This window comes from Plectropomus leopardus, chromosome 24 (assembly GCF_026936395.1).
Source record: "Plectropomus leopardus strain MGB_pleo_1.0 chromosome 24, ASM2693639v1, whole genome shotgun sequence".
Taxonomy (NCBI): domain Eukaryota; kingdom Metazoa; phylum Chordata; class Actinopteri; order Perciformes; family Serranidae; genus Plectropomus; species Plectropomus leopardus.
In genome coordinates, this window is record NC_142199.1 from 13,902,808 (window position 1) to 13,921,000 (window position 18,193).

The 18,193-nt window shown below is 38.8% G+C and overlaps 2 protein-coding genes across 5 annotated transcripts in view; one reads left to right on the forward strand and one right to left on the reverse strand.

Moving 5' to 3' along the window:
- LOC121962718 (gamma-aminobutyric acid receptor subunit alpha-5-like) overlaps positions 1 to 18,193 on the forward strand; it is a 270,680-nt gene that overhangs the window by 210,151 nt on the left and 42,336 nt on the right. The gene's annotated exons all lie outside the window — the stretch shown is intronic.
- Positions 1 to 18,193, reverse strand: part of LOC121962717 (gamma-aminobutyric acid receptor subunit beta-3-like) — an 81,885-nt gene that overhangs the window by 32,527 nt on the left and 31,165 nt on the right. For 2 of the 4 annotated variants that reach the window (XM_088074902.1, XM_088074903.1), the window contains exons 3-4: positions 15,833 to 15,924; positions 15,627 to 15,694 (exon numbers count right to left, since the gene is read on the reverse strand). In XM_088074902.1, coding sequence (XP_087931028.1) covers positions 15,627 to 15,694; positions 15,833 to 15,924 — 160 coding nt within the window. Of the gene's footprint in view, positions 1 to 15,626; positions 15,695 to 15,832; positions 15,925 to 16,018; positions 16,453 to 18,193 lie in introns of those variants that run through there. The other 2 variants (XM_042512973.2, XM_042512975.2) reach the window with 2 other exon arrangements.

Genomic DNA, 18,193 nt, shown 5'->3' on the forward strand with positions numbered 1-18,193 from the left:
TGTGGTCCAACTGGTCCACACACTGCAGCCAAATTCTAAGAAGTGCCTTTGCCATCTGGAATACAGTAACCCATACAGTAATGTGCCATTGTGAAACAAGCGCGTGGGCAGGCTGACTCATGGAGCTGCAGCTTCGGTGGAAATTTTCATAGAAAATTTCACCTAATATATCAACAGTAGTGCATTCCCAGTGATTCACAAAGCCTAAGAGCTGAACTGTAAAGGCACAAGAGCTTTTAAAACATGTGTTGCCTTTCATTTCATTCAAAAAAAGGTCCACTCTTGAGATTTGTGATTTTGAGAACACAACATATTATTGTCAATTTTTTTAAATGCAGATTTGTTGTATGTTAAGCTACTGTTATTTTTCTCTCGATAGGCAACCCTAATGGAAATGCAAATAATGTTGTGCTATCCTCTGAGGTCATATCTAATTTGTTAGGCATTAGGCACATAGGCATTTCTCCATTCCCCATATGTAATCAAAAACACTGAATCTCAAAGGTTCAGTTGCAGTACATAAGAGATTTGGAGTTCTTTTACCACTAACTGTAACACAATCTTAGCTGGTTTGTTTAAATGGACGGAGTAACCTTTGAATGAAGAAATGCCATATTCCCTTGACTTCTTTACTTCTTTACTGAATCAGTTCACTTACTTAATGACTCTTTTTCATTATGCTTCTGTGCTACATTATGTATTGCATTAGCATTTTATCCCAAAACCTTATTTGTTGCTACAGTGGAACAAAAGTTACATAGACAAAGAAACTAATTTTATAATGACATGAGATATAAAATGAAACAGAAAAGGCAACAAAATACAATTCATCTGATCTTAAAGGCTCAAAGATCAATTATCTGTTAAACTATTAATCTTTAATTAGCCTGTGACTGTTTTCTCAGAATGAAATTTTTATCATGAACTGTTGAGCTCAAACTATATTTTACAAATGGGCTTCACAACTCAGTTAATTATTGGGTTTTTTTTAAACCACTTAAGTGTTTGCAAACATGTGAGATTTGGATAGTCTTTGTATGTGGCTGTGTAACAAACCCTTGCCATCTGGCATCTAAGCCAAATAAGCATTGGCAAGACGCACTTAAATCCAGCCATGAGGATACTATTAGTTCTGGGATGTCAAGCATTTTTAGGACGGTTGTGTAAGTTTAAATAAAATAGGACGGTAAGCAAGTACATGTTTCTGTTTTACCTTGATTCAAGTAGTATTTGACCGGAGCAGCAGCAGCAGCAGTGGAGATAGAGAACAGAGCCCCTCCCTCCCTCCTTCCACATCACATAATCCACTTACCCAAGCTAACAGTCTCTCTCCTCTATTTCTGTTTTTCTCTCAGTCTGTCTGCACCTCTCTCTCTCTCTCTCTCTCTCTCTCTCTCTCTCTCTCTCTCTCTCTCTCTCTCTCTCTCTCTCTCGGGGCAATGCCATGATCTCCCCTCCGCCCGCTGTGGTGTTGAAATGAAACCAGCCCGCACCAAGCTGGCACTGGCAAAGGCATGTCCATCGGTGCTGCAGATTTCAGGTTTGCACCAAATAAAAATGAAGATTAAAACGGCCACCGCAATAAGCACGGCTTCCCAAAAATCAGTGTTACGTAACTGAAATAGTTTTGTCTCAACACTGCGTTACTAAAGCTTAGAAAACACTTGAGGTTTTGCATTTGCATGAGATCACTAAAGAACAGAATGAAATAAAATTATGACTGCATGTTTATTTATACCTTTTTTTTGTTTATTAATACTTAAAACTCCATGAACCTGTTCTACATGACTGGTTAGCGCACAGAGATTTGAACAGGGAAGATCTTAGTCAGCACAGGATACAGATTGGTCCCTCAGCATGAGAAGGAAAGCTGATTGGAACTGAGCCATAAATGTATAGTGGTGGCACCATGGCCTGTTTGGTATCTGCAACCCCCCCAAAACAACAAAATCTGGTTGCCAAATGTTACCAGTCAGGAGAAATAAAGTAATATTCTAAAAAAAATTGTAGTACTGCTATAGTTTAACTCATTTATCAAGTAAAAAATACCAAACATTTTCTATTTCCAGCATCTCACGTGTAAAGATTTGCTGCTTTTCTGTCTTTTGTATCACTGTGAATTGCATATCAAATAAGAAATTTTAAGATGTCACCAAAGGCTGTGGGAACTTGCGACAGCCATTTTTCCACTGTCCTTTGGTGTTTTTAAAGTCTAAATGTTTAATCAATAGGACAAAAAATAATCAATGGCTTCATCAATAATGAAAATGATAAGTTGCAGCCCTAGGGGTATGTGTGGCCAACAGTGCCATTATTTAAAATCACATCTGTTATTTAACCCATCAATGATAAGTACACACACTTTAGGATAATCAGTGTGTTACAGTGTTGCATGTTAACATTTCAGTTAAAATATGATGAGAATTTATTAGAATTACCACAAAAGCAGTCAGAGTTAAGTAATTTGAAAATATGCAGCTACAGTTTGTACCATGTGGCATTATGGGAAATGTAAGGGCACACCACCAATTAAGCATATGAAGTTAGGTTTATTTGCCACACTGTGTACCAGTTAGCCTGTCAAAACAGTTATGTAAAGTCCTCTCTGTGCTGGAGGAGCTTTCTGAAATCTGAAAAAAAATAACCCTGCTGATGTCATCAGGGTTATCGCAGCCTTTAGGCTTAAATTTTGTAACAAAAATGGAAGAGTTGGCAATTTGTTAAACAGGGAGAGACTAATTTTAAGATGCTGTTTAGTTGCAATATGACCAGTGTAGGATCCAGTGTTTTTGACCCATACTAGGAACTAAAAGTCACAAGAAGATGCTTTGTTTCGTTTTTAAACTGGCTCTTGTGGGTCCTTCAATGTAATGAAGCTGACACACTAAATGACTCAAGTACCCTTTTAACTACTTTTTCTACTCAGCATGTGTAAACAGCTGTATGGTGTCCTCTGTGGCTCTGAAGCTTTTCAGAGTCTGACTAAAATGAACCCTGAGGATGATAAGTGCTTTGCAGGAAGAGATCTGAGGTTGAGATTTGGGGATAAGAATGGTCATTAGTAAAGACTGAGCTGAATTATGGGGAATGTAGGAGGCTCTTTTGAAGACTGATCATTCTAGTGACTAAAAATTGGTCTTATGACCAAAATAATTTGGTCTTTCTTGAACTTTTAGTAGTGCAGTCACAGACTGTATAACATAACTGACCCAGCAAATATGACGTCACCCACTGGTTTGAAGCCTCAAGTATTATGTTTGGTCTCAGAAGTGTATTTGGACAAAAGTGTGGCCTTTTTTTGTGGAATGAAAACACACTGAAATAGTGACAGCTACATCTATGCCTATTCTCTGAATCTTCGGTTTTTCCATGGTTACAGTAGCAAACCGACGTTGCGGCTGTTGTAGTTATTTTATCAACAGATGGCACCCGCCTTTCACTCAAAGCGGCCTCTTAGTTATGTGTGACTTTAAGCCTCAATAAAATGTAAACAGGTCAGGTATGAAAATGAATGTAAGATCTGTATTACTTTAACAGATATTTTTGCTTAAATAGTGCATATTGTCTTTTCCCAATTGTCATACTGTTCTGGTTGGAGCTGTAGGTGAAATATAATGAAGCTGCTGGAGGAGTCTAATGTATAAAAGACACTTAATAGGTTCTTGAAAGTGCCACAGTGCAGATGGGGTGAGAGGAAGGGAGGTCATTAAAGCCCCAAAGCTTTTTGAGGCCACAGGAGGGTAATTCTGCCATAATATAGCGGGGACTATTTTTTACAGCTTTGATGGATGCATACATTGTTCGTCAAAGTATTTGAATCTGTTGACCACTTGATAAAAACATCTTCTTCCTTAGAATAACGCGCCTCTGCAGGAGGCTGAGCGGCGATGGCATGCAGTTAAACGCTCCTCTATCCCTTCAAGTGATAAGAAAATAAATCCTTGTCAGTTTCCAGGATTTCATGACATAAGGGGCACTCAGTGTTATCAGTCATAGTCTCATTAAAGTGGTCAGCGTGGATTGATCACAGCATGTGGTAAAAATTAAATTTGCGGTAATAATGAGGACAGTAGACTTTCCCCTCTCCTCCATCACTGCTGGAACTTTACCCTCCATCAATCCCTCCAAGTGACTAATGTGTCCCTCACATCGCCGTGTTGTGACCCTTATCACATCGCCCCTCCTCCCTCTTCCCCCGCGAGCGGCATCACGCTTTGGGTATGCATTTCCATCTCCCGCCAGCATGTCAGCAGGTGGGCAGCGCAGCAGGCGGCTACAGTGCACCCGCCTCGTAACACATAAATGATTTAAATTAACCATGTAGCCTCTACAAAGACGTGGCCATGGAATCCTCATCAATATTGCATGGAGACAATCAAATTGAATTTCAGATGAGCGCAGCTTTGCAGCATACCTGCCCTGGAACTTGAAGGAGGTGGGCTCAGATTTTCTAGGACTATGGATTATGAATTATTGACATATCTCCTCCAACACACCAATTCCCAACACACGCAGCTTTACCACTGCTGTTTGCTTATTAGCGTGTGTTTTCAGCAGAGATAATGCCAGTGACCAGTGGAAATGATTTCCAAGCAAGCCTCAATTATTCAATTAACTCGACTGGATAATCACTTTCATTCAGGGTGTGTGAGAATTCAGATAAGCAGAGTTTTGGCTGTGAATTGACCCATATTCAATTTAATCTCCCCCTCTCTCTGCAGCGCTAGCATACTCGCTGCTACTTCGTGATACCACCAGTATCTAGGAAATATCCTGCTAACATTGTTTGTCACATGGCATATGCTCTCTGTCCCCGGCATATGCTGCGCCAAGCGCGTCATCATAGGCTGCGGCACAATGGGAGTGAATGGAAAAACGTGTGAATAAACTGAAATCATCATTACATCTGACACACAGCGAAGGCGCTCAGCTCAACAGCAACATGAAAAATAAATGACCCAAGTTTTCCCCAGCTAAACTTCACATCTCAGAGAGAAAAAACGGTGATATATGTAATCACTGTGTACTCCATATGAACCCACATTCAAGTAAAGCAATTTGATTCACTTCAATGTAATTTCGGATCCCTCCCTCGGGATGGCCCAGAGGCGGTATATCACCGCAGTGCGGGGGAATCCCTCAGTGACTTCCTCTCCCCTCCTCCTGCTGCTATAGAATGGTAAAAATAGCACTGTCCCTTATTGGGAGCAAACACAGGGAGGTGATTGAATTGGGCTTTTTCCCTCAGAATGATGGTGTCAGCCTTCGATATATAGGATCATTTCCTAACTGTCTTATATTTTATGATGTATTGCCTCATAACAAGTAACGGAGAAAGACAGGGAGCAAACAATAGTAAATGTACAAATAATCTCATACAAACAGAGTCCCTGTGAAGCTGCAGCACACACAACTGTACACAATCATTTTTTTATTTATTGGTGTCTAACACAAGATTTCTCTTGGTTTTGTTCTATGAACACAAAACAGCAAAGCAGAGCAGGTAACCTTAAAGAGCAATTCAGGTGCGTTTTTTCATGCTAATAAAAAAAGCATGTTTGCTGAATCTGATTTGTGCAAACAAGCCTGATAGCACAACAGATGTTTGAATGGTTTTCTGTTTTCCTCAGAGCTTTCGCAACTATCACAGTGTCAGCAGTTGCCTAGGTTTTTCCACTGTCTGCTTTTTCCATCACTAGAAATGGTAACTGCAAAGAACTTCCATTTATATTTTTGGTGAACAGAGTTGTCTTCCTTCATTTGTGGTTGCACAATGGTTGTTGCACTTCTTATGTCCAAAAAAGACACCAATGGTGTCATTTTCCTATGGCCATTTAAGCAAAAACAAAACTTGTCTATCTCCACTGTAAGTCTCTGAACTTACTTAACCTTAAGCAACTGCTATGTTTACTTGGCACCTTGTCAGATACTGCGTTTTTTTTTTTGTTTGTTTTTTTCAAAAATCTATTTTTCTTCTTCTTTGTTATTTTTTTTAATCGTTTTTTATTCCCGAAGGTGTAAAATAACCCAGTAATCAATCATATGTAGCAAGCATGATGCTCCTGAACATCTCTCTGACCACATTTTTTGCCATCTCCATACTCATAACTCTGTAGTAAAAGCATAAAATCAACCTAATATGGAAGGTTGGCTTTTTGGGGCCTTTTTCTTTTAAAGTGTTCCAATCAGCAACAAGCACAGGTGTAGTGTTCCTTCATTTTATTGCTACAGGGGTCCTTTTTCCCCCTCCTAAACCTCATATATCCTCCCTATCGATTACAGTCGTATCAGACTGTTGACTGATGACCTTTTTCAGTCGCCCCCATCATAAATCCAGTTCGTAGTTAACCTACCCCTTTTTATTTGCTACAACATAACGGCTGCTTGAGTGGCACTGAGAGAGGAAATGAGGCCGGCGCCTGTCAATTTTAGACTCCCCAGACCGAGACGCGCAGTGTCTTAAAGGTGTATGCAGCTCAGAGTAAGGCTATTATCATGACGGGGCCGTAGAGTTAGAATCTGTAGAACGGGACATTCCCCTCCTCAATCCAAGCTTGCTTTCGGCTGGTTGACACTGCAAACCACGACGTGCCCGCTCTGCTTACTCTAAATCTTAGTGATCATCACTTCATCCTACAGCGCACTCTCTCCTGAGGCCAATTACATTCCATCAGGCAGGAAGCCGGATGCCAGATAAAAGACATGGGGGTATATTAAGCCACACTCAGAGCGCGCAGAAAAGATTTGCTCTTTTTGCATAGCTGGAAGACCTATATAAGATAATTAGGGTGACAGAGTTTATGCATTGGCAATCTCTGATTCCAAGATTTCCTTAATGTAGTGTATGGATGCGGTTACTTTGGTGATTTGGCACAACCAGGGTCAGACTAGGTTGCTAATGAAGTCACCCTGATGTAATTTAGCAGAAATCTACACTGTAACAAATTGCTGTAAAAATACGGCTGGTAATATACTCTTTTTTCAAATACAGTAAAACACTGTACATCTTTATGCTATTTGGAGCCAAAAGTACACTGTAAGCTCACATTGTACTGTACAATATTGTAATGAGTAATATATTTTTGAAGTAGTATTATACACTGTAAAATACCTATAGGATGATGGCAACTACATGCCATTCAGCATAAATCTACTGTAACAAACTATAAAAAACAGTGCGGCCAACTTCTAACAGTAATATACAGCTTTTCCAAAATACAATAAAACACAAATCTTGATGCTTTTGGCAGCCAATATTACACTGAAAAACTCGAACTTCTACAGTAGAATACTGTAATAAGTTGAGGAGTAATATACTGTTGAAATACTTAATGGTGTTGACACTGCAAAATAACAGTCATTTACCGTAATTTCATAAGAAAATTTGTCACAGTGGCGCATGCATACAATTTAAATAATCTGTTAATAATCAAATCAATGGGCTTGATCAAAAAATAAACAAACCATGCAGCAGGAACATTTGGAGAAAGAGAGATGGAGAGATCTTTTCACCTCTCCATAATGACAGATTTTTTTTTTCCTTTTTGACACCCACACACAGCCGTGGGCGTACGGATGACTAGCTTGTTCAGCCTGTTACAAGAACTACATTCACAGAGCCGATATGACCATTCCCCTGTGCGAGGAGCGCTACCGTCATTGTTATTTAATTCCTCAAAATTATCATGACTTTCACGAGGCGCTGATAATGGGCCGGGATAAAGGCCTTAATAGCTCTTAGTGCAACAGAGAATCATGCCTGTTTGTCCATTTCTGTAAGAGGAGGTCGTGATAATGAAAACACACCTACACACACTGCCCTTATTATGCACTTAAACTTTCTTAATAGGAATATTTCAAAACATTTTAAATGCAGGCAAACACTATGCATTCATTTCCACCTCCAAACATTACATTAAACCAATTGTCCAATACCAAAAAAAAGCCTTTTATAAAGTCCCCTCACAGCACTGACAAGTGACACAGTTTTTGTGTGAGTGGTCCATTCCTTAGTGTAGTTTCTGAGCACTGCCTCAGCACACACATAATCTATTTTGCCTTGCTATGATCTTGTCCTAGTATGTGTTTCTCATCAGCGGAGGCCCCCGGCACACCACAAACAAACCTCCGAGGTAATTAGTGCGCCTTTCTCAGACGTTTTAGCATCTGCTAGTGCAGGAGCTCGCGCCCCGCGAAGGCGTCGGAGTGGCTGACTTGGTCGACCTGCCCTGCCAGGTGGATTCTTGGACGAGCCAGATGCCATGTTCACTTGCCGTCTTGCCAGCTCACGGGTTATTTCGATCAGCTCTCACCTCCTCGCTCTGCCTCTTTCCTTCCCCTGGAGTTCTTACATCTTCAAGCCCTCGCTCTCTCTCCTCTTTCTGTTTCGCTCAGTGACTCAATAAATCTTTAGATCTTCTATTCTCCAGGAAAACTACAGATTGCCTGAGTGTTATGCCCAGTAAAATTCCCAAGGCTAAGAGCGCTGATTCTGGCATGGGTTGATGAATTGAAGTCCCACTGCACATCATATAAAACTAGAGTGGAAATATGTACAGTATAGGAGTCAGGAGAATGTATAGTGTGAGGCAGCAAATTTTGTACATATTTAAAGTAAGATTTAGGGACTGTACACAAATTATTGGAATGACTCACTTTTCATTTCGAGCACTCGGTGGGCAGCCATCTGCCTACTTCTGCATATGTCAAAGAAGTTGAATTAGAGATGAAAAGTTTGAGAATTAAAAAAGGGGGGGGGGGCTGTAAGGCAAATTCATGTTCAATGTTTAATACGCCCTCTGTCCAAGCTCTATGTTTATGTCATCTGTATTTTTGCACATTTTCTGAAAGCTTATGGATATGCATGAAACAGAGCAGTACGATGGGAAATCATGGGGGCAGTGTAGCCAATAGTTCAAGCAAGACACAACCATAAGATATATTATGATCTATATGATCTTTAGATCTATATGATGTTACTTTGCCTTGTTGAAGGGACAAACAGTTACTTGAAAGAACAGCTGGCAGGCGATTGGATAGGAATTGAATCTAAGACATACAGTAGCAAAATTAAAAGTTGAGGTCTGTGTGAGACCGATTTGTTCCTGCATCTAGTGGATGTATCTATACCATATAAAGGACACATGGAAATATGCGGTCAGTGATAGTTACAATGCTTGAAATGGACATACTGTACATGAAGGGGGTCTATATGAGTCTCAAAGAAATGAGCTGACAAAACTACTGTAGCTCACTTTAGGGCCAGGGGATATGGAGAAAATCAAATACCATATTTTTGAACAAATACCCCAATATCGATATTGGGACCACATCTTGGGGTTGACTATTGATTTATCATATTATTTACACAATGATGTTTTTTATAAACAATCATCAGTCATGTAGATAAATGACAAAGCAGGTAAAGGACGATTCAAAACAGCTCAAACATGCTGGTGAGTTCAGAAAATTACATCAATTTACAGCCTTTAAAACCAGGAAAAGATAACACTTACAATATTACGATATCCAAATCTAGTATTATATCTAGCCTCATATCACAATATTAAACTCCTGAGTGAACTGTCAGCAGTGGAATTGCATTATTGGTAATATAGGTGCCATGTGTGGTTTTGAGAAGGAGAGGGAATGTGTGGAATATAAAAATTGACATATTAGTGGAAATTTATAGAGAGTAATTTAGCATACTTACATACATTGGAAGATCTGATTTACTCCACTGTCCCTTTAAAACAAGCTTAAGTACGGCTTGGCTATATAATGACTTTCCTTTTGTCAGTATGGTGTCTTGCTGAGAGGAATCTAATAGCACATGTTAATGGCATCTTAATAGCCCAATCTTTAATAACTGTTCTCACTGGGGGGTCCTATTCTCGAGCCCAGTCTGGAGTACTAAAGGTGTCCATACTTTTACCAACATTTATAATGAGAACAGGCTCTGCAACTTTAATGACTTCCGAATTACCAAGCTCATCCTTTTTTTCTGCATCTCCAACTGCGATTGTCCATAAAAGCATACCAAGAGCAATGGAATACTCTCCTCATCACCCATCCCTCGCACTTCATTTTGGACAACAAAGGGCGAAAACGAGGCCGGGTTTCTTAACTATATTCACTCTTCCGGATTCCCTCCAATGAAGCTCTCTTCATTATACATGTATGGACGAAGGAGCTGAAGCACTACATTGAAGAGGATCCACTTGACTGGGAGAAGACATTGTCCTTGATTGTTCTTGCTTCTAAAAGCAGATCATCAGCAGATTCATTTCAACTATATCCATCGGACTTACCTCCGAGGGATGGGTTATCTTGTGAAACGGTTTTCATCTCCAGTCATCTGGCACCTTATGCTCAGATGGATTTACAGGTACTTGCATGCATGCATAAGTACCTACCATCTCCTTATTAAAAGAGCTCTAAGACATAAAAGGCTGCAACTAGGGATTATTTTTATATAAAATAGAGAACAGATGAATCTGTTGAACACTTTATCATTCGATTAGTTGTTTGGTCTATAACATGTCAAAAAATGGTGAAAAATCAATCAGTGTTTCTCAAAAATCAAAAAGACATCCTCAAATGTCTTGTTTTGTCCACAACCCCAACATTTTCAGTTTACTGCCATAGAAGAAGACAAGAAAATATTTACATTTAAGAAGATGTAATCAGAGAATTTTGACTTCTTTTTTTAAAAAAATTACTCAAACTGAATAATTGATTATCAAATTAGTTGGTGCCTGATGTAATACTTGACAAAAAAGCAATTAATTGACTGATTGTTGCAGCTCGAAAATGATGTTTACAGCGCATCTATGATCCCAAAATTGTCTAAACAAGGCTCTCAACATAGAGGTGCTTGAGCCAGCAGCTAGTGGCTAACAGTGCTAGAAGCTAACAGTGCTAGTAGCTAATCGTGCTAACTTCGCGAACAGTGTTCAAATTTTTGCTTTTAGTTTTTTTTGTTCTGCATTGTATTGTTGGTTATTTTATTGTGTTTTCTTTGTAAAAACGAAAGAATAATAGAAACATTGTTCCTATAAGCTAGTTTACAGTTTGGAGGAGAAAGCTCTGATACAAAGACATAATTGTTGGCAATTATTTGGTACTATTTTTTCATGCATAGGACAGCTAAATTCTACATTTGATGTGAAAAATAATCCCCTTTTTTGACCTCCCCTCCCCTGTGATAATTTGAGAACACTCCCTAATTTTGCCATTGACACCTTTGATCTACATTGACTATGCATCTGAGAACAGGTTTATTTCCAACCCATTACAAGGATCAATCACTCTTCTCTCTTCGACAGACTTACACATTCACATGCATGAAAGCACACGTGCTACCATGAAAAAGTACCTGTGAGGACATTCTATTGACTCATTTACTACCTCTTTACCTCAACCTTCACCCCTGCATTCAATGCCAAACCTGAGCCCTTTGCACTGATATATCTGCAACTTTATGTTCTTTGATCTTGACGTAGTACCTCTCTACCTCCATGAAAACGATGCGTGTGTTTTATCATAATATGTGGCACAATTCTGTTTTTCTCTTTGTATGAGGACGTAACATGAAGCCTAAAATTTATCATTTTGCAAATCTGTGCTCGGCACAGAGCATGCTGAGAAGGATCCAGGTCTAATTTCAGCATAGCAAGCACTACTTGTCAACTTTTGAAACTAGTTTCTCAATTATGCCTGTAGGACATTCCACTAGACTGGTGAAGTGGATTTAGCAACTGCTTTTTTTAAGTTTTATTGAAATTAATGCAGAATGTAGCCTTAGAAAAGAAAGAAATAGAGACAGCAGCATTTATCAGGGCTGTGCTGTTGCACCATGGATAAACCATGGCACTCTCACTGTCAGGACAAAAGCACTCGTTATCCATTTCCCGCTAGAGAAGTCCCCCATTCTAAAGCCGCAGACGGTGCCGGCATCGGATGAAAAGCATCTACCAAATGTCAAACGCGTGTGCGAAAATAACAAACAGCTTGACCAGTCTTGTTTTGGCTTCAACACTGGATCACAGCCAGGAATTGTTCATGTGCCAGGCGCAGATGCACAGATGCACATGTACAGTCCCTCAGTGCAATTGTAGCAATGAGAAATACACCTAATTAATTATCAATTTACGTGTGATCTCAGCCGTCTGATTCCCTGTCTTTTTTGTGCTCTGTGGACAATGGCTGACTTGCTAGGTCGTGTTAGCTGTTGGCATATAAAGCTTATAGCAGGGATCATAAAGGTTTAGCTAAAATAATAGGATTTATTGCAAAATATATTATATTATTCCACATGTGGAGGATTTTGCACTACAGTCTCTTTCTTTTGGTATATTGTATGGGTTTTATTTGGCTTTGTTATTACTATTATTTTAATGAATTTATTTTCTCGTCCCATAGTAATGTAACACTGGGAAAGTCTAGAAATTACATTCATTTCTAATAACTTGTAAGTGCAAATATGTTTTGAGAGAAACATAATGCCACCTAAATATTGATTTATTTATTTTTTTAACAAACATATTGAAGAAATGTTTCTGCAAAATGTTGACAACATATCTAATATGAAGGACAAGAACACAATGAAATTGTGTTTGATGTTTTTGAAAAAGCTCATGAGTTGGGTTAAATCTACAGTAACTTATTAGATACATTTTTTGGAGTTACCCGGCCAAAATTGCAGAACCACATAGGCTCCAAAACATAAAACACAGACTAATGATGAATTAGATTAAATTTAAAGATCAATGTTTAAAAAGCAAAAGATTAGAAGGCTAAACCAAGACTGATACAATAATAACAATTAACATACCATTAAATTCACCAGAATAAATGTCCAGCGATGCAAAGTCTAGGCCTTCAAATTTGCTTGTTTTTTGGTTAAAACCCCAAAAATCATCAATTTACCGTCATATACAGCATGTTGGGCTGGGCCATATGAAAAAATCAAATATCACGTTATTTTTTACCAAATAGCTCGAAATTGATATTGCATGTATTGTTGGGTTGACTATTGGTGCATTCACAAAATACTTTTACAATGAGATTGTAGAGAGAATGAGATAAATAATCATCAGTAATGTGAATATCATGACTAAGTGAGTAAAGGCAAAATTACGAACAGTCAGAACAGTCCAACCTCATTGCCAGAGCAAATGTTGGCATTGTACATTTCTGCAAAACCAGGATACATTAAATTTGTATGTTATTATGTCGCGGATACATTCAAACTTCAAATATCCAGTTTTGTTGAGATAATCTCAGGTGGGAAAACAGCGGGTCAGTGAAACACAACCAATTTTGTTGTTTCTTGGTCTTGAACAGTGATCTGCAGTTTCGCAGGTGTTTTGCTAAGTGCCACGCAATCAGCCATCCTCTCCTTCATGAACTGACTTTATTTACTTAAAGTTACTTCAGTTATTTTAGAAATATATGGTAAAATATGACAAGTTGATCTTACTTAAAATGATCATAGAAACCAATTGCCTTGAAAAGGTAAACTAAATAACTATTAATCATAATTTATGTTTACTTTATATCTAATTTACTTTACTTAGCCTAAAAATTAAGCTGTATTTACTCAATTTTTTTGAAGTTGTTGCAACTTAAAAATGATAAGTGAAATGAACTTGTTCTTTCTATGTGTTAGTAACTTAAATAAACCGTTAGTCTGACCTAACTTGATCATGACAAAGGATTTCGCCAATAATGATGTGAGGATATCTGTAAGTTCTGTTGTATTAACATGTTAAAAATATACAAATATGACTGACTAGTTGCAGATCTGTAGTATGCAGATATATAGTACATACAGTACATACATGGTTTACTGAAGTTTTTAAAACTTAGAGATTGAATTAATTAAACTTGTCATTTTTAAGTTGCAACAGCTTCAAAACATTATGTAAATATAACTAAATTTTACATAAACCTTTAAGTTAGATATAAAGTAAGCATGAATTAAAACCATTAATTTACTTACACTTTTCAAGGCGATTGGTTTCTTAAATTTTTTAAGTAAAATCAACATGTCAGATTTTGCAGTGTATGAAACATACAAATGTAACATATTTGTGGTTTGCAGAAATGTATAATACTAATATTTTCTTCCGGAGAATGGGCTGCACAGTCTGGTAAGTTTAGAAAATTACATCACTTTACTATAATTAAACTTTTAATACCAGGAAGAGACAACACATGAGATAACATGATATCCAAAATCTAAGACAATATCTCGTCACATATTGCAATGTCAATGAAATAATAATATATTGCCCAGCTCTACATATAAGACAGAAAACAGCAAAGTCTCACAGTTGAGTTAGTGATGTTTGGTGTTTTTGCTATGTGAATAATATATGAGGAGCAATTATATTTCCCACAAACCATTTTTGGCAAAGCAAACTAGTATATTAATGTAATTATTCTGACATGCTTTGGGGGTGTTGTTACACTGTCAAAGGACAGGGAGTTCTGGTTTTAACCCGAGCTCTGGAAGGAGGCTGTAAAGTGAAAGCCAGAAGTCACCTGATGAAACTATTGAGTCATTGCCATTGATCGCCTGCCCACACACACATACACACACCTCCCACCAGATAAATAATGATTATTTTCTAATACAGTGCAGTAAAAAAGCTCGCCTTTTTCCCTCTTTAGTAGATCTGGTCAATAAGTAGCCGAAATTGTGAAGTGTGAAATGATGTTCTGTTCTGTACACTGTGATGGCTGATCTGGACTGCTTATGACCGCAGTGCTTTTGTGACTGTATTGTTGTAAAAGCACATGGGCCCACCAGCCATCATCTCTAATAAAAGTCATAACAGTAACACCTACACAGGCAATGGCCCATGAAACGTGTCAGCAGAAGTGTTGATCTGGAATCAGAGATTGTGGCTTGTGGGTTTCAGAGCCTGGATCCAAAGCAGTTACCAACAATTGGTCTTAAAAATCCTGTTTTTCTGCAGAAGAACTGTTGCAAATGGGGCGAGACGGCGTCGCGCATTTTCAATGCAATGTGGGTCAACGCCGGCTGATATTTTAAGATACAATAGCCTGAAGTTCCTGCATGTGGGGACACGTGTCAACACGGGCCAAACTGCATCCAGCTCACAAATTAGCAAATCCAATCAGAGCTCCCTGATAGCTCTCTGCTCGGGGGGCCTCATGGGAGGACTCTCGTGCAACACCGTGGCTCGGGAGGTTAACAAGCACAGGCTGAGATAAAAACATTTAAACTGAGAGTGATGTTGAACATCACCAGTGCATTTTTTTCTCACTCCTGCATTGTATGTGGACTGTATCGATTGCACTGTTGCAGCACTAATCTATCCTCTAAGTGAGCTACCGTCTCAGCATTGTTGGAAGCATGTTTGTTTTTTACACCCCAGGCTGTGCATGTAAGGTAACGCTGAGATAAAGATGTTGGCTTACAGGAAATCAAGCCCATCAATCTCAGCATCACATAATAGCTCTGAGAGGAAAAAAATAGATTTACATCAGCACTTGCAATGTTGTGTGAGTGCCCATGTACAGAGGCTTGACTGTATGTATTATGCGGTCGAGTAAACCCAGAGAAAACAGTGGTCATGTGTGGATGCACTCACCATGTTGACTTCTGACACCATGTCTATGCTGGCCACGTCTATGCTCATCCCGACTGCAACAGGGGCCCCTGGAAGAGGTTAAACAGCAGATTATGCATATAGGCCTACACCTCTGCACCTGACCACAACAGTGAGGATGGCGCCAAAAATAAAGCTGCCTACGGCGTGATGGGAGATTTGATGGAGGTAAATAACAGGGCACATACCTCCAAAGTCCGGCCTCAGTCGGATATCATACCCCTTCAGTAGTTTATCCACCGTCTCCTTCACGAAAGACATGTTGCCCGGTTCATTGACGCTGGAAAGGACAGCAGAGAGAAGAGAAGGAAACATCACCTTGACTCCTGTGTCAAGCAATAACCTTGACTCCACAGTATGACAAAAGCACTCACCTTTTCGCGCAACACACAATCGAACCGACAACCAGTGCGGACAAGACGCGAAATTGGCGGACCTTGTGCAAAGCAAACATCACCCCTTTTTCCTATTTTTGTTCTGTTTTTTTCCCCCGTTGTTTACAGCAGCAGCAACAGTCGAGACGGTTCCGGACGCGAATCAGAGTAAATCCATTGATTGCCCGAGAGGAGAAAGTCGGCTGAGAAAAAGAGGGGGGTAAAAGTCAGCAGCTCGCAGTGGATGGAGTCAGATATGAAATATGGGCAGACATCGCCTCCCCGGCGTGAACACTGGCTCCGCTTTTCTTTGCCGTGTCTGACTGTGCAAGAAGGAGAAGAGGCTCTTACATTCAGGAGCTGAAGCGCATATTGATGAGGAGGGTGCACAGGGATGCTGCTGCTGGTGGCGGTGAAGGCACTCGGCTTGTTCAAATGAGAGACGAAGCCCAACACTTACACACTGTAAAAAATACCCACCAGTAGCTGCAGTGGAGTCTGTTCATTTAGGGTTTTTTTTTTGTTTTGTTTTTTTTGTGTTTTTTGACACGTGTGCAGTAAAGTATACCAACGGGCAAAGCTCAATTTCCTTTTTCTTATGCAAATGCACGTATTTCCAATTTATAAACTGTTCGTAATCTTTTAAAATTATTTTTACATCATCTGTCTAATTTAAGCAATCTAAATTGGTAGGATTAAAGGGGCACTCAAAAAATTTGGTAATGCACTTTTATTAAGTATTTGGTTTCACAAGATTCAGATTAAAAAAGGAATGATGAAAATCAAAACAACAGAGGCCAAAATATGTTGACGTTTATCCCCTATAGTAGCGCCGAAAGCACTGAATCCTACATTTCCCATAATGCAACTTACTAGCATCTTTTCATTCAACTTTCACTGAATCAAAAATTTTTAACACAGGTGTTTTCAGTGAAAAATATGCTTTGTTTTTATAATTTTTATTACTGTTATTATTGTTGTTGTTGTTGTTGTTGTTGTTAAAACAGCCAAGTCCTAAACAAGTCCTCTGTGATGTAGTATAAATGATGTAAACTGGTGGGTTGTGGGTACTTCAAGGGTCGCTCAGCGATTTAGCACTGAACTTTTATTAAGCTGTAGAACTCATAAGAGACAGGTTTAAAGAAGAATGGTCAAAATCAAACCAAAAGAGGGCAAGATTTTCTAACTTTTAGCCCCTACAGTAAGCCTCAATCTCCAAAAACCCAGGATCCTACAATTCCCATAATACAACACAGTGAAATCTTTTCATTCATCTCTCCCAAGTGGTAAATGCCCATGTCTTTCTAACTTAAATTTGTAACATAGACTTTGTTCGCTAAAAATTTGAAGTCAAACCCAATTCAAGACAACCCTGATGACATCACCAGTAAGCCTCAAGCTCCAAAAACACTGAATCCTACAATTCCCATAATGCAACTCAGAAGTACCTCTTTATTCAGCTCTCCCTGAATGGTATGCTAAATGATCATATTTTTTTTAACTTAAATGTGTAACACCACTTTTTTAGCTAAAAATTTTTAATTCTAATTGTAGACAACGAAGACATCACCAGGGTTATTTTCGGAGACTTTAAAAGACAAAGAGAATGACAGAACTGTTTTCACAGGCTGAGTCTCTTCTTTCTCTCCTAAAACCACTGCAGTACTCCTTGTTTTTTTCTCATCGTCTCATTTCACTTCAATCTAGGACACAAATTCATATTTCAAGATTGTATTCTATTTTTATTTAAGTCCATAATTAGGTCTCTTCCACTTTGCTTTATTATTTTTTTATGGCCAGAAAATCACTGAAACAGGCAAATATGAATAAGAATAGAGTTTAGTCATTTTATTTTTCCTCACAAAAATAAGACTCAATATATCACCAAATTGCCTTGTTAAGATGGACATTTTTTACAGTGCTTCTCACTCCATCTGCGCCAATCCCCTTCCCCTATGTTTCCTATAAAAATGGCGGGACCCGAACAATATCGAAGAGGGACAGGCTGCATTTATCAATCTGTGAATCGATGCTTGTGATTGATAAGGCTGTTAATTGCCTACAATGGGCTCTTTTCCTTATCTAAAATGTAGGGCACTATGGTACTGTAGTTTACTCACGTTAAGAAATATTGGAGTCGCCACACATTCCGTGGATAATTAGGACCGCGTGCGT